This window comes from Amphiprion ocellaris, chromosome 9 (genome assembly GCF_022539595.1).
Source record: "Amphiprion ocellaris isolate individual 3 ecotype Okinawa chromosome 9, ASM2253959v1, whole genome shotgun sequence".
NCBI lineage: Eukaryota > Metazoa > Chordata > Actinopteri > Pomacentridae > Amphiprion > Amphiprion ocellaris.
Genome location: NC_072774.1, coordinates 11,379,692 through 11,397,176, shown reverse-complemented (window position 1 = coordinate 11,397,176; position 17,485 = coordinate 11,379,692). Strand labels below are relative to the sequence as shown.

Here is a 17,485-nt window from a genome sequence, read left to right as displayed (position 1 = left end):
CCTATATCTTAAAATGCCTGGAAATTTCAGACAGTTAATTCAACATACTTTATATTGTTAAAATAAAAGCAAAATTAACTTACTCATTGTAGTTGGTTGAACATAATTTTATTTAAAAGTTCTGAAATCAAAAAGATTGATGCCAACTGTTGTGCAAACCAAAAACAAGATTACTTGGTCAAATGTTTTTGGAACAACGGAAGCTGGTGTGAGTTATGATTAGGAGCTGAGCGACACTGTTCAGGCTTACACCAATATAATAATAATAATAATAATAATAATAATAATAATAATAAGTTTAGCCATGTAGCACCTTCTAAAAGCAGAGTGAAAGACAGGGCAAAAAGGAACAAAAGATACTAAGGGAGAACATTAAACAACAGAATATTGGTCAGTCCTAACATGGTAAAAGATACTCAAAATAAATTTGCACAAGACCAGGTAAAATAATAACGTGCCACACCCAAGCAAAGGAAAGTACAAGTGGAATAAAAGAAGAGTAGACGGTAAAACCGGAAACATAAGGCAAATAATGGAAATAAAAATTGTACCAACAGCAAATAAGCAAAACAGAAAAAAAATAGACAGTAAAAAGAGAGGATGATGATAATAATAACAATAATAAAAGAATAAGAGTAAAAATAAGAGAAATAGATGACATTACATAAGAGCCAGCCCATAAAAATGGGTTTTAATAAGCAATTTAAAAGAAGACATTGATTCAGCAAGCCCTGTCTCTACAGGAAGGGCATTCAAAAGCCAACTGGAAGTGATAGAAGAGAAAAATGAATGCACCTGACTCAGCGAAGCCTTCATTTCTGGGCTGTCTACGTGAAGCATGTTTCTGAAAAGATGAGGAATAATCCGTGCAGCTGCTAAAAAGTCAAAAGTTTCTCACGAGCTCCCAGAGACAGTGAGTTGCACTGTACATCTGATTTGCGGAAAGACACTTCAACCTCAACTTTATGCAACTGATGAGCAAACAACATGATGACACGTCTTTCAACATGGCACTACCAGGATGCATTTCACGGCTGTGTATGTAGAAAATTAATAAGAGGCGTGGAAATGAATGGTTATTGGTGTGTGTGGACATTTATGGCACGCTTTAAAACAAGTTTTCGTGTGGAGGAAGCCAAGAATAGTCACCTTCGCTCGGATCAACTGTGGCACCCAGCAGCTTCAAATGAGCTGAACTGGGATGAACTTATTGTCACGTATGATGCTGATTACTTCCTGAGACGAGGACCAAAGACTGCAGGTCCGGGGAGGAAGGAGGACACCGAGGAGGCTGACAGCAAAAACAAAAAGAGGATTGACTGCAGCGCCGTCAAAAAAAAAACTCAGCAGGGTTTAAAAAGAGAACAAAGTCTCCTCACTCAACAAAAACACTTCCATTACTTTGTTAGCCTATTTTTCATGTCACTAAGAAGAGCTATTTAAAAACACTTGGCAAAGGGTTACAGTAATTTTACTGTATCACACTGTCTCATCAAAGTGTACTTACTTAACTCTCTTGGAAAACTGTACTATCTTGCTATGCATCAGTGTTGTGTTATAATTAGTGTCCTAATTCCGATTTCAGGAATTACTGCATATCCATCGGATGTCTGCATTATTTGCAGGAGCCTAATTTCCCTAATCACTGTAATAACTCCGCAAAAGCAGTCAAAATGGAACAATGCCTGCATATTAAAAACCATTACAGAACAGCTACAGCTTCTAAATATCTCAGATCCAACAGCAAGATAAATATTCAATTTATGGAGCTTGCAAGGAAAAGGCTCCACCTGAGAGACTTGATTTGGGGCAAAGTGTCACAGCAAAGTTATTTATTTCTTTTACTACATGTATCAGCCGTTTATGCTAATGCTGCTTTTTCTGACAGACACGTCTATTACCTTCAGTATTTCGCTTAAATTATCAACAGCAGAACAGCTTGTTAGGATCACACGTAAAAAAAAATAAATCAAAGTTCGACTTTAACAAACCAACAAATTCCTCACAAACGCCTGAGGTGTTCTTTCTTTCTCCAAAACTTGTTGTTGCAGCTAAACTCGTTCTTCAGCTCGATTTATGGCTCCACCTGAGAGAGCCAGTTCAGGACAAAGTCTCACACAATGTTCAGGCTGCATGGATTGAGTCAGCAGCAGAGGAGGCTGCGTTTTCTGGACGGCGATTCTAGGACCCTTGTTTTTCATTTGTTGAGCCAGACAACATGACAACCGCTTGTTTACTCCTAATGGGAGCTTTTCTAGCTCACAGAGAGTGACCAAAAATTAACTATATACAGTTTTGGGTGGAACAGACCTTTAAAATTTGTACTTTTTGATTAGTTGCTATTTTTATGGAATAACCTTTTACAATCATAAGTGGATCAACAGAAAGTAGCATTTTAGGTGGAATAAACCTATAAAGCTAAACGTACTTGGACAGAAAGTAGTATTTTAGGTGAAATAAACCTTTAAAACCAGTAAATTTCTACCTCAAAGCTAGCTTCTCAGACAGACACTGGCAGAAAAGAAAGTATTTACTTTGCCGTGGAATAAACTTTTAAAACTGTAAGTCATCCACTTTATCAATGGTTTAATTGGCAGGTGGCGCTGTCGCAACAAAATGCCATCCTGGAATAGCAACTTCCTCTCCTGTAGATAACACTGCATTCATCAGCAACAGCCCATTAGAGGAATGATAACTACCTTTTATCATCAAAGCTGCTCTTTCCAATAATTAAGTCTGATAACTGCAACATCTGCGCATAAACTAATCAAGAGCAGAGCAGCTGCTAGAAGCTCACTTGATCTCAGAACTGACAGACACGAGGAGGCACCACCTGACAGACGATACTCGGGATCAAGTTGCACATCATTACACAACCACATTACACTAAAAGGAACACTTTAACACAGTGTATGCATCAGATTTAAGACTTATTCTCCTTAATAATTTGCCTGCTAATTTTCTCAGTTATATTTTAGGTGAATAAAATTGTAAATAATGTCCATATCTATAATCAGCATTTTTTAAAAATAGTAATATGTTCTTTTACAATGTGTGACTATTAAAGTTTTTGCTGTCTTTTTTCACATTGTAATGTATGAAGATAGCTGGAAAAACAGAAATGCCCTGTCAGGTCGTGTATAGTTTCAACACTGCTCAGCAGCGTGAGAACAAGCTTGTTTTTATGTTCCAAGGTGAATAAATTCCTGGTATTTCTCATCTACTTTCAATATTTTCACAGAGTCTGAAGAAGAGAAATCTGCGACTGAGTGCTGGGTGGTCGTACCCGCAGCAGCTTCTAGCTGCTAAACTGTGGGTGAAGATAATTTCCCATCCAGCAGCTAAATGTGATGAATAAACACACTGAACCAGCAGCAAGTCAAGTCAACAAAGGAAGGTTTCTAATACTGACAGTAATGATGAATGAGCGCCTCATTAAAGTGATAATCTGAGCAGCATCAGTGCAGCTTCATCCTGCTGCAGAGACCCTACACGGTCTAAAGAAAGTATTCACTACCCTTGGAAGTTTTTCTCTTTTCATTGTTTTTCAACATTGAGTCATAATCAATTACTGTATTTACAACAGCAAAATTGTGATTATTTTACAGATATTTTCTATTTGAATCAAACAATGGTAAATAATTTATCTGTAAACTGTTTTTCTAAAAAGATTTTGCCTGTGTAATTACAAATAACACCTTGTCAAATCCCCCTCAAAAAACATTTACATTTTAAGACCAAAACTGTAAATAAAGAAACCTGTATTTTTACAAACAGTTATTGTTCTTTTACAATGTGTGACCTTAAATTACAGTGCTTTACTATTTCAATTGGTTAAAATATTGTTAGTCTACAGCTATTTGAAAGAAAAATCAAGTATGTTGAGGAATGAAAAATGGTAAAATATTTAAAACTAGTTTAAAGATTTGTCAAATTTCAAAAATTATCCAGCAGAATCACAGAACTAATCATTTACATGTTGACTGTAACAAAAAAAAGTAATTTGTTCTTTTAATGGTAATGTACATTGAATTAAGATTAGATTTTTGAAATTATTTGCACCATTTTGAAGATCCTGGATTCTATCATTTTAATTGTATTTTTCTGGCACCCTTGCTGCCAGATATCTACCATTTTTCAACAAATTTTTTAACAGTGTTATCCACTGATTAGTCCACAGAACAGATAAATGCTGCTCCCCTTGTAGTCGTATGAGTATTGTTAAACAATAAACATGGCTGCTCAGATGCTACAGTGAAAATGTGAGATGTTACATGCTAAAACCAGTGCAGCATGTCAGTATTTACATCTAGATGTATGTAAGCAGTCAGAATAAACTAGAGTATAACCACTTGACCGTAACAACATCCTCTTAGAAAGAAGAGGGAATTTCTTCTAACGATGATGACATTTCTGCTGAAATTTCAGATGTATGTATTGGTTTCTGAATGACAGACTAATGTACAAACACTGGGTTCATCTGACCTCGTCTTCCTCGACTCAGCTCTCCTCAGAAGTTAGTCACGACTTTGCTAGTATAAGCTGGTGAACTTCCACTTTGTACAAACTTCACGGCAACTAAATACACTGAAAAGCAGCATCGACACCCTGACCTGCCCCTGTTCCTTTCAGCACATGTCCTCCTTCTGCTTTATAAACAGTCTTTTTGCAGACAGAGAGGAGAAGCAGCTTCTGTGAGCAGGGGTGATAAGCTGAGAGGATTGTTTCTGATTAACAGCGACTGAGTGGAGCTTAGACGAGCATCCTGCTGCTTTCTCCACAGACGGCCCTCTTTAGGACGGGAGGATTAATGCAGTCCACAGCTGCATGAGAGTATGACCAGCAGAGTTCAAAGCCAAAGGTGACATCCTTAAAAAAACTTTTCTCAGTTTACCATCTAGAGCTGCTGCAATATAGTGATAAATTGTTAACTATTAAATTAATCATAGCTAATTTGATACTCAAAATTTGTTGCAACTTCTTAAATGTAAATATTTTCAGGTTTCTTTCCTCCTCTCTGACAGTAAGCTGAATATCTTTGTGGACAGAACAAGAGATTTTTGGAAACACTAATAAACTTTTTTTCACCATTTTTTGACATTTTAGAGACCAAACAGTTGATTGACTAAATATACTTCATCTTTAGAAGCAGCCCAGAATGCCTGGTTGAAATCTGAGCTAAATGCTGTTTAGTAACATTAAAGACTACAGCAGCCCAAAATTAAACGTTCACATCTGCCTTTATCTTTTATGCACACAAGTTAGGTTTTATACTGAGAGTTTGGAAAAACTTTACCCCTCTCAGCAATTTATAATTCATCGACATCCCTCTCATCAATTACTAGAGCAAGAAAGTTCAAAAACATATTACTTAATTAACTAAAGTATTGGTCAAAGTAAAATGATGACCTAATAATGGCCAACTGATGTTGCTATCACTAAAGCCATATTTTTACAAAATGCTTTAAACTTAACCCACAAATAATAATATTTTACCTGATTACTTGCGCTGAGTGAGGAGAGCAAATACAGAAAGTAAAAGCAGGTTGTTGCTGCTCTTTTTTCCTGCTTGTTCATTCTCATTTGCCTGCTGATTTTCCAACATGCAAAGGTAAAACAAAACTATAAACAGACATAAAAACTCAAATCAGGCTGCCTTCAACCTGCCCTCATTACAATATGCAACCTTTTCCTCTGATTTCCCAGCAGTTCCAATTAGATCCAGGTCAAAGTCTATTAACAGGTTCAGAGCCAGTGTGATGCAGGGAGCTCAGATACCATCTGAACTTTAAACATGGACATAAGCTCAGGAACAGAAGCTTGTAAAAAATCTGTGGATAAAAAATAAAATCAAGATTTACATGTAAGGACATAAATCCTTGAGCAGAAGCAAAATCATCAGGTGTGTGACATGTAAAGACTTCAAACTATGAAATGGGAAAATATTTTATTTTACTAAAATGTCAGTTTGTGTCAGAATTGTGTTATTCTAACGGTCATACTGCACAAAAGACATGTCTGAGTTTTCACCTACTTCTAGCCATGGCTGTGCCATTTTCATAGAGGTGCAGGAATTTGTACTGCAGTGAAAAATAAACCCAGAGTGAGAAAAAATGTGATGGGAGCAAAGAAAAAAAAAATTATCAAAAAAACCCCAAAACTGTTTGTATTTCAGAGGAAATTTTTGGGCAAAGTTGTGATATATAAATAGATAGACTTGTAAAAAGGTGCTGTTCTGGTGTAACAGCTGAAGCTGATGTAACAGCCTGTAAACTCAAACAATGCTGTGGTTTGTGCACAGAATCTGCTGCTCTTTAAGAAACCATCACAGCTCACTGTGCATCAGCTCCAGTTTCTCCAGCTTCTCCTCCAGATACACTTTGGACATTAAACTCAAGATGATGACTGGCTTTCTGCCAGAGTGGCTGTTACCGACACTGTTGGTAGAATGTTAGTGTTCAGTTTACTTCCCGCATGACTGCTTTCAAGGTTCGCGGCGGCCACAGGCACAAATACTTCGTTCATCAGTGGCCGAGACGTGAATATCAGCTAAACCTTCCTACACTCGGCCACGAGGTCGACCACCACCACATTCCTCCTTTAATTCAACAATCGGCAGGGAAAAACTCGATCAAGGCAAAGTAGGTCAACACCAAGCCAAGACCTCCAGAGCCGAAAGCTGGTGCTGCTGGACAATACTTTACCTCCACTGTAACAAAAATATTCAAATAAAACTTTCAATTGAAATTCTTGTTCATATGATAAAAACAAAGAGTCCAAGGAAGTGTTTGTGAGCAGAGGTGTTCACAATATTATTAAAAACAACAGCTCAATTCATTAAAAAATTGAAAAAAGACAGCGATTCCACAGACGTGGTGGGTCTAAACAACCACAAGATGCAAAAGGACTACAAAACATGCAAAGTGACTAAAAACAGATGCTAAACTAAAACAAAAAGAGGTAAAACGAAGATGCTACATGACCAGAAAAAGATGTTAGATGATCACAAGAACACGCTGATGACCACTGTCGACTGCATTGCAGTAAGTCTAACTTTGGAGAGTTTGGGACTGTTATTTGGACACAAAAAAAGACATTTGATGGTGTCAAATAGTGCTCTAAGATACCATGAGGAGCATTTACTCCTTTCCGATGTTTTATAACAGAGAGATACTGTCTACATTATATCCTTCCATAGTTGTGCTGGATCACCAGATGATATAGTTGTATTTTCAGTAATTATATGATTACGTGCAGCTGGTCTACTTCGGTCTGTTCTTATCATTTTAGAAAATAACCAGGTTCAAATGATTTAATATGCTGCTAATACTAGCTGCATATTTTAATTTAGAATTCAGTTAACAGATAATGTGCAGATTTTTTATCCCACTTCGAACTGATTGAAGAGCAGGTACAGTTTCAGTCAAGATGGTATTTAATTAGATAAGATAAGATAAAGTTCTTTATTTCTCCCCACTCCAGGGGAAATTTACATTGTTACAGCAGTTTTATTTACAATATATACAAGGGTGGCAAAATTTTTAACAGAAAAAATAAAAATAAAAATAAAGTTTAAAAGTGCAAAGATGTGCAGTGCAAGAATGTCTGTGCAAATTTTATGGTTTGGGGTGGTAATGATATAGTCCAGTTTATGTTAACATCAGCCAGTGATGCTGATGTTGTAAAGTCTTATAGCAGATGGGATGAAGGACCTGCGATAGAGCTCCTTCTTGCAGGGTGGATGTCTCAGTCTGCTGCTGAAGGAGCTGCTTAAAGACCCCACAGTGTCATGCAGTGGGTGAGAGGGATTGTCCATGATGGATGTGAGCTTTGACAACATCCTCCTCTCACCCACCTCCTCTATGGAGTCCAGGGAACAGTCCAGGACAGAACCAGCCCTCCTGACCAGTCTGTTTAGTCTCTTTCTGTCCCTTTCAGTGCTCCCTGCTCCCCAGCAGACCACTGCATAGAAAATAGCAGACGCTACCACAGAGTCATAGAATGTCCTGAGCAGAGTCCTGCACACTCCAAAGGACCTCAGTCTCCTCAGCAGGTGGAGACGACTTTGGCCCTTCTTGTACAGGACCTCTGTATTGTGTGTCCAGTCCAGTTTGTTGTTGAGGTGAACACCCAGGTATTTGTATGTGTCCACCATGTCAATGTCCAAACCCTGGATGTTCACCGGTGCAGTCCGGGGTGTCCTCCTCCTGCGGAAGTCCACGATCATCTCCTTCGTCTTACTGGCGTTGAGCTGCAGATGGTTTCGCTCACACCAGTCCACAAAGTCAGAAATTCACAATTCCACAAATTCACGGCAGTACTAATTGTTTCAGCACTAATGTGGGTTGCTGTGGACACTGGTGAAAGTGAAACCTGACGAAGGTTTGACTGAACTTTTTCTGCTGGTAGCAGAAGGTTTTCCGGTTGCAGCATGGTTGCACTGAGGCTCTGAGTGGATGTTAGCAGACGTAGATCGCTGCCAAACAGACTAACAAGCTTGTGTGGAGGCCATTCATCAGCGCGACCTCAACAGAGACATGAGGTGAGTTGAAGGAAGCAGCAGAGTGTGAACCAGACAGGATGCTGCGCTCCACAAATAGGTTATCATGAGGAGGGAAGGGAGTTGGTGCATCTCCGCCACCTTTAAACACAAACATCTGCCCTCCTACACTGCTGGCAGGTACACAACAGCAAACACACCGCACGCGGCCTCAGTCTCTGGATTAAATGAGATTTTTTTTCTTTTAATATGATTCATATCCCCAACGCCGCCTCACAACCCAGCTATCGTCTTATTATTCAGGATAAGCTGCTTATCAGAGCCTTTGTGTCCCACTCACCGGGAATAAACACCGTGTTAGCATGGCAACAGAGCCGGCACACACCGGCAACACCTCCAGGCAACACAATCAGCTGCTTATTCTGAGCTCTGCAGGCTTTTACAGTGCTACTCACTGTACAGCTGAGTCATACAGATGAATATCACAATCAGAATAATCAGCTGGAGGATTTTCACAATCATTATTGAGCACACTGCTTATTAAACTGCACTAACAGACTTCTGTAATTGGCCTTGGCCTTCATGGGGATACTAAGTGGGGCTTTGGTTAATTTCTTTACTTTTTCTATTAACTCATCACATACTGGATGTTTAAATAATAGCAAATTCTCATTAAAAGCGATCAGAACAAACATCTCATGCATGAATTTTTAACAGAACAAAAAATCTGATTCACAGTTTCAACAGATTACTCTTCTGTCTCTACACTTCCCTGAAATGTCTTGGACTCCTTTGTTCAAATATAAAAGAAATTTAATTTGCTGCTCTCATTAAGTCTTTGGTGTTACAGGTCATACAGTGTCATCAAAATGGGGAGTGCAAATGAGAAACCAGAACTGGAGGAGCCTTCGATGTCACTCAGTTTGATCTCAGCGTTTTATTGGCAAGTTAAAGAAACACTTCCCACAGAGTGGAAGACTGGGGTTGGGCGTGCTGCTAGACACAAACTTTCATCCTTCCATTATCCCCTCTAACACTTTATGACAACATCTATGGTGTGGTCTATCACAGGCTTCAGCTCCACTGTGATGTTTGTACTTATGAGTCAGCAAAGTAAAGGAGCTGCATTCATCCAGTAATTATCCATGCTTGGGTTAGAACTGACAATTATGGTCCTCATCAATTATTATTATCAGAGTATCACAATTTTGCATCTGAATTTAAACATGACAAACCGCCATATCTGAGATGCTGAAACCTGAACATCTTTCACACTGTTGCTTGAAAAATCCAAACGGATTAAATAAATTTACTGTTTGAAACAGGCATCCAGGATTTATGCACTACCTTCTGCTAACAACAAGCTACAGTCATCCAGGAATTATCCATGGCACTGTACACAAAAACAGCTTTCCAGAAATTAACCACTACTGCCCTGTACAGACAAAAAGTTACAATTATGCAGGAATTATCCACTGCCCTCTACTATCAGCAATCTACAAATGTCCAGGAAGTACTCTTTGCCCAAACAACCAGCTGCAATCTTGAGGAAATAGCAGCGGTCTTCTACTAACAACAAACTAGTTATCCAGGAACTATCCACTGCACTGTACAAACAACTATCCGCAAGCTTCCTGGAATTAGTTACACATTTTTTTCAAGAAAACAAGCTACCCTGTCCAGGAATTAACCACCATCCAAAACAATTAGCTAGCTGCAGTCTTAGAGGAATTATTCACTACCCTGCACAAACAACAAGCTACACTTTTCAAGAAAATATTTACTGCCCTTTACCAACTTACAATCATCCAAGAATTTTACACTGCCCTCTACAAAAAAGCTAGTCATCCAGGAAATTATTCTCTATCTGTGCAAACAACAAACTATAGTCATCCAGGAATTATCCACTGCCCTATGCAAATAAACAGCTGCAATCTCCATGATTTTTTCACTGCCCTGCAAAAGTAACAAGCTGCAATGTCCCAGAAACTATCCACTAAACTATAGATACAACAAGTCACAATCATTCAGGAATTATTCACAGCTTTGTAAAAATAACTAGCTGTAGTCTTCCAGGAATTATTCACTACCCTGCCCAAGCAATCCACTTCAATTATCCAGGATATATCCACTTCCCTGTATAAACAATTGAGCAGGAGCAGTTGCCCATGAACAAGCTGAACAAGCTCTGGAACTTCAAAATAGAGCAAGAATCAAGCTCAATGCATAAAGATTTTAATTTTCTGCCTCAAATAATGCAGTGAACTATATTTTTTAAATATTCTTTAAAATTAATTTACTTAAATAATACAATAACGGCATTCCAACATCTGACTGCTGACATTTTTATGATCAGAAATACAACTAATGACCTAATGTTGATTTACATTTTCCTAAATGAATTACAGTCTTTAGTTCGTTGCTGGAATAAAATGCTACCAAACTCAAACAGTGGATGTCTTTGTACCTTTAAGGTACAGAATAATGTAGAGTGTTAATAAATAATGTGTTAATAAAACAAATAACACAGCCGTGTGGTCGGTCAGTCCAAGTTGTGTTTCCTCATGAAGTCACAAACAAAAACAAGAAGCAGGTTGTTTCTTTGTCGGAAAAATCAGATGTGATGACACAAAGTCTGGAAAAGTGACTCATGTCATGTTTTTTTAGTACAGAAAGACAAAAACTCAGCTCATGACATTTAAATTTTACAGAAGAAACTGCTTGCAGGGTAAAAGTTGTCTCAGTAGAACTATAACATGCCTCTCTGCCTCTCTCTGTCTGAGTCTGAATCGATCACATCAATCAGAGATCAGTTTACACATTTCCGCTCACCATCAGCTGACTTTTTAATCCAGTAACAGAACTGTTAGAGGTGTTTACTCTGAGCTGACTCAGCCATCGTTCTCTCCACTAACTGGTTTCATACTTTGTAAACTTGCATTAAGGTACATTTTGGAGATTGACAGCTAAATTACATGACATAAACACTGTAAACCCACAGTGTTGATTCCCACATTCACCAGCAGCCAGAATTGATTTTCAGACAAACCAGACTGATTCCTCTCTGAGCTCCACATAAAACTAAATGAACTTGAAAATACCTCTGTGAAAGGAACAAGGTCAACGCTTTGATCCGTTCAAAATGGAGGTTCGAGATCTTACTGAAAAGCACGTCTCAAAGGAAATCATTGGATTAGATTCTCTGTATGATATTTTAGAGATGTCACTTTAATATTTAAATTACTCAGGTAAATGTATTTATCAGTTACTATTTTAGGAACTTAAATGTAATATTGAAATTAGTCAGATAAATATAGATAAAATAAGTAATATTTTAGGGACTTTAAGGGATTTTAAGGACTATGTCACATGTTTTATGCACAAAATGAAATACTATGCAATGTGTTTCCTTAAACTCTCCTCAAAGCTTCACCTCAAACAGTTATTAAACAACTGTCAGTACATTGTGTTGATGAAACCTCTTTCACTTTCACATTAATCCAGGAGATTTTCCTTGACTGTATTTTCACTGTGTGACATTAATGGTTTCAGTTGTACCTCTTCCACCACTGACGTGGACATCCAATTAGAGAAAGGGTCAAAATAAACTAAGACTTAGCTTGTCTGCAGTTTAAAATGAATAAATTCTTACTGCTCTGTGCTCTAAAAGTCAAATGTAAATTCTGAATGATAGTACAGATGATGCTCTGCAAGCTGAATTTACGAACGCAGCCACAGTTGAATGAGAATGCTTGCTTTTAATCATTAACCAATCTTCTTACAATTTAGTTAGCTCCATGTGTGGGCTGCTGGCAAACATAGCATAGCTGGTTAGTGAGGGAAGAACAAGGTATTCTGACATGGTCTTGAATTTGGAAAGCATGAATGCATCAGACACATTCATCTTATGGTGGTGAGACAGAATGTCCAACACCACATTCTTCTTACTTTTTAAAGTACCGTTAGCAGAACGGTTAATGCCGGAACTTATCAATCCTACAGTATTTAAACATTTCGCCCCGGGGCTCGGTATCCATCCCTAGTGTCTCCATAGTCCATAATTGCTTAGCCCTGTTGGTAAGAACAGGTTTTGAGCTGTTTACTCAGAGTCTAAAATAAATCAAATAAAAAGTTCAGCGTGTTCACTATGAAGTGAAACAAAGCATTGAAGCCAGCAGAGCATCACGTGACGGAGGAGCTGATCTGCTTATCAATTCTCTCCAGAAACCGAGCTCACCGATGGTCAGAGACGCTACAGGGTGATGCGTCTTCAGACAATCTGCCGTCAACAACACATTGCAGAGAATTCCTTAACCAGCACACTGAAGGTTTACAGTTCACATTGTTTAACACAAATTATCTGCAGCTGAGTTCATCCTCCATCACTGACGTCGCCTGGAAACGACGAGCTGCTAACTCTGTCTCCGTGTTTACAGCATCACTGTTTGCTAAGTGAGATTAATGACAAGAAATAAAAAGAGATTTTCTAGCATTTAACTGATCTGGATGTTCTCCCAACCAAGAACCAGATCCAAAATGGCATCGAATGTTGGTGCCAAAACTAAACTCTAACAGAGCTGCTGCTACAACACACATCAGAAGAAATGGTACAGCAGAACACACAAAAACAACCTTGAAACACCATTTCTGAACCAAGTTTTATACAAGAAGTCACTTCTAGACTAAAAATTTCTAGTTTTTTGGACGCAGATCATTTTGTGCTGATTTCTGATCCTTTTTTTGTTGCTTTTTAGTAATTTTCTTTCTATTTGTGTTCATTGTGGGTTTCTTTTTGGTCATTTTCTGTCTCTTTTTGTTAATTTCCTGTCTGCTTTTGATCATTTTGTCCATTTATGCTTATTTTGCATCTGTTTTTGGCCATTTTCTGTCTCTTTTTAGCCATTTTGTGCTAACTTCTGTTCATTTTGTGTCTTTTGAGTTACTCACTGTGTATCTATGTTCATGTTCTGTCTCTTTCTGTCATTTCTGTCCATTTGTGTCTTGTTTTTGTTAATTGGATCTATTTGTGGTCATTTTCTGTCTCCCTTTGGTAATTTTCTGCCTCTATGTAGTCACTATTTGTCTCCTTTTAATGATTTTCTCTTCTTGGTCATTTTATGTCCTTTGTGATAGTTGCCTGCCACTTTTCTGTTGGTTTGTGTCACTTTCTGGTCATTTTTAACCTCTTTGTATAGGACCTGTGGTTCGTTTTCTTTCATTTAAATTAGTTTTGAGCCATTCTGAGTATCTTTTATCGCGTTTTGTGCCTCTTTGTTAGGGTTTAATTCACTGAAAAGTAATGTTAACAGTCACTTCAAACAAACGCTCTACTCCAAGGGCCTTCTGACTGTGCTCGGTTGGCCAGTTCAGTTTACCTTCAACAGTAAGAACCCGTCAGTCATTCTGTTGGAATCTGACTGGACAGTTTGAAACACAGTGGAATTCCCATGCTGAATCAGCGGAAAATAAAACAAGATATATTTTTGTTCAACAAGCCGATGCATCAACTGGTTTACACTCATTAAATATGGTTTAATGTTCAGTGTCACTTTCCTACTATTATTTGACATTTTACAGAAAGTTTTAGGGTGTTTAAAGTGTTATTCTGAATACATCATTTCAAAAATACAGCTCAGTATAATATATTATCTACTTTAATAGTAACTGCTTGGTTATTTTACGGAAATTGTATTTATGGTGTGGTTTGCTGGATAGTAAATGACATATAACATGTCAAATAAGGGAAGTAAAATAAATTCTAGAGTCTGAGTCACATTATTTCAGCGTCTTTGAGTTTTTGGAAAAGCGCTTTATAAATAAATAAATTTATTATTATTCACATCGAGCCCTTTTTAAACTTTGTTTTAAAAACATTTCTCTGTAGTGCAGCAACTAACAATTACTTTCAATGTCAATTATTTTCTGGATTCATCAGTTAGTAAAAAAAACGGACTGGTGTTTTCTCAAATGTCTTAGATATTCAGTTTACTGTCATAGAGGAAGAAATAAACCAGAAAGTATTCACATTTAAGGAGTTGCAATCACAAAAGTTAGCCTGCTTTTGTTTATTTAAACGAATTATTCAAATACAAACAATAAAATATTTATGAAAATGACTAATCAAATATCAAAATAGCTGATAATTAATTCAGTAGTTGACAACTAACTGATTTTAATTCAAGCTCTCGCAGTCAACTGAATAAACTCACCTCCATACATATGATTTTTAAACAAGAAACGCAGGAAAACACACGCATTTCACAAACAATTGTGGAACAATGAGCTAATTCACTTTCGTCTGCAGCCACTGAACGGACGTTACCTGCGTTCATTTGTATATAAAATTCAGTCTGCTGCATCACTGGTTTAAAGCTGTGATCATTTATCAGACTCTCGACTACTAAACAAACACAACCCAATTGCATTTTTCAGGTATTTCAAATAAGATTTCATAAAGTATAAAGTCATTTATAATATAATCTATCTTTAATAGCACCTCATTGGTCATTTTACTCTTAAATAGGTAGTAAACTGTATTTATAGCTTGCTTTACTGAACATCAATTGGTGTTTACCATGACAACTTAGCTGAGTGAAATAAAATCCTGAATTTGAGGAGTGTGATATTACTATAACATTATTATTATATAAAATTATTATTTTTAATTATTTAAGGTTGTGTGATTTTGTATGTGTTTTGTGCATAGTTCAATTATATAAATAGGATTTAGTTTTTAAATTAGAAAACCATAAAAACACACATATGGCTCAAACAATAGTAAAACAATGAGGTAATTGAGATTCACCTGCAGCCCCGAACTGATTTCAACTGTTTACACAAACTTATTGATACTGTAAGGATCTTTAATCAATATGTATAACCCGTATTATGTATACATGATGTGAGGCCGTAGCTAAGCTCACCGCCAGCAGCATCACGCACACGGACATACAAACATACAAACACAGATGATACAGCGCGTTAATTCGCGTTAGCCTCGTTTAGCTAGCAGGCTAGCTACCTCCGCCGCCGGTTAGCTAACAGTTTCGGTGAGACACAAGGACGAGCCGTCAAGTGACACACTCTCTGTTTCATGGTTATTTCGACAACACGACACGTCCACCGCCATGACAGAGTCTCCGGAGGTGACAAACGGCCGCCTCCCCCGCTGACAGCAGCGGCTAACAGCCGAGAAGAGCTCTCCGTTCCGGGGGAAAACTAACCCAACAAACCTACTGCCAAACCGCCGCGGCCGGTCACCGAGCTCCGGAGGTTTCAGAGCTGAAAACGGTGTTTGTCTTCGGAGCAGAGAGCCGGACTCGGTGTCAGAAACAGCAGCCACGTTAAAGGAAAACTGAAATGTAGTTAAACTTACCAACAGCTCCCGTTTCTTCAGCATCTTCCGTGAAATCAAACCGCGGAGCGATTTTCTCTGAGCGAGCAGAGTCCACCATTTCAAAATAAAAGGAGCCTGGCAGGTCAAGTTACCTGACGGCAGCTACAGCGGAAGCAACCGGAATGTTTCAAAATAATATAAATGTGCCATGTCAGGCTGCCTGAAGGAGAAGCAAGTACCGCTTCCGAAATCAGGTTTAAAATAAGATTTTAAAAAAAAAATTGTTTTGTCAAATAAGTATGTGCAATGTTCCCTGTAATTTTTCATGAGTCTGAGCAAACACACAAACTCCCTGAGCGTCCCTTGGACCACTGTGAGCAACATCAGACGTATGCACTGTGGTCACACCAGCATCACATCCATTCAAGTTACATGGTTCATTAAAAGAATCAAATTACAGCATTTACATTTCTGTTAAAACACTTTGTCAACAGGAGCCAGTTGAAGGCTGCAGTGATTTTAGTGACATTACAATGTATAAGAGTGAAGTTATTGAATATTTGTTTCTCTTTACTGTTGCAGCGGTTTTGCAAATTGCAGACGGACCCTGTTCACTCCATAGACACCAATGTTATTCCTGTAGCTTGAAAGACAGCTACTTTTGATAAAACTGGGCTTGTAGCACATTGTCTGCCTTGCAACAATGGGAAAGAGGCACCGTTTATGTTTTGACAACCTATATCTAATGAGTTATTGATGCTGGAAGTCTGAATCTGTGAATATCTTTCCAACTTTACTGAACTTGGGGCCACTACCACCTAAGGAGTGATATATTTAATTTTGAAAAAAGCATTTAGCCATACTTAAAGCTTTAAGTGCTTTATTAACACGGAACTAAAAATTTTGTATTGTTTTATGATCACAGGTTCTGTCTGAAAAGAGGTGGCATCATTTTAAACAGTGAAATCAAACTAATAAAATGTAATGACCAACCAGTGAGCAATACTGGATTCTGCAAAAACATAAACAACTTTTTTAAAAATCTAAATCTTATCTTAACACAGTTAATGTATTAACTTATTTATGTGTGTATGCATGTATTTATTGATTTATTTAGTACTGTTAACATATCAGAGTTCTGAGTGAATTTTTCTTAAGATAGGCAAAGGCCATTTATTGATTACATATAGGCTGTTAAATGTGTATTAAAAACTAAAAAGCATTTAAAAAAAAACAACTTAGGCATTTATTGAGTCACTAAAATACTGTAGAGTACAGACCACATCAGCATGATTATAAGCATCCTCTGGTAAATGAACAACCAGATACTGATGTCTCTCACCATATGGACTTCAGGAGATGACTGGGGGATGATAAACTGTGACCTACTGGTTGGGTTCTCTCTGTTCTCATGTTTCTTACATGTTTGTCCCCTGACAGCCGGGTCCTAATGTTTTTTGAGCAACACACCATACTATGACGTTTTTACAATGATGGTTCTACTATGAAACCAGTTTGACATGTTCAGGTGTTCTTTGTGTGAAAACTCAGAGATTTCAGGGATCAGAAGGTGGTTTTCAACTTTCTTTGTTAACTTTGTTAAGTTCCTGTCCTGATTCTCTGTTCTCAGAGGTTCTGTGGTAGGCTGC

General features: G+C 37.8%; 1 protein-coding gene across 2 annotated transcripts in view; it reads right to left on the bottom strand.

Annotated features, from left to right (window-relative positions):
* Positions 1-16,015, bottom strand: part of atp2c1 (ATPase secretory pathway Ca2+ transporting 1) — a 54,243-nt gene extending 38,228 nt beyond the window's left edge. Inside the window, exon 1 of one of the 2 annotated variants that reach the window (XM_023269826.3) lies at positions 15,876-16,015. In XM_023269826.3, coding sequence (XP_023125594.1) covers positions 15,876-15,899 — 24 coding nt within the window. In that variant the 5' untranslated portion in view covers positions 15,900-16,015. Of the gene's footprint in view, positions 1-795; positions 818-15,875 lie in introns of those variants that run through there. The other variant, XM_023269825.3, reaches the window with a different exon arrangement.
* Between the last annotated feature and the right edge of the window lie 1,470 nt (positions 16,016-17,485).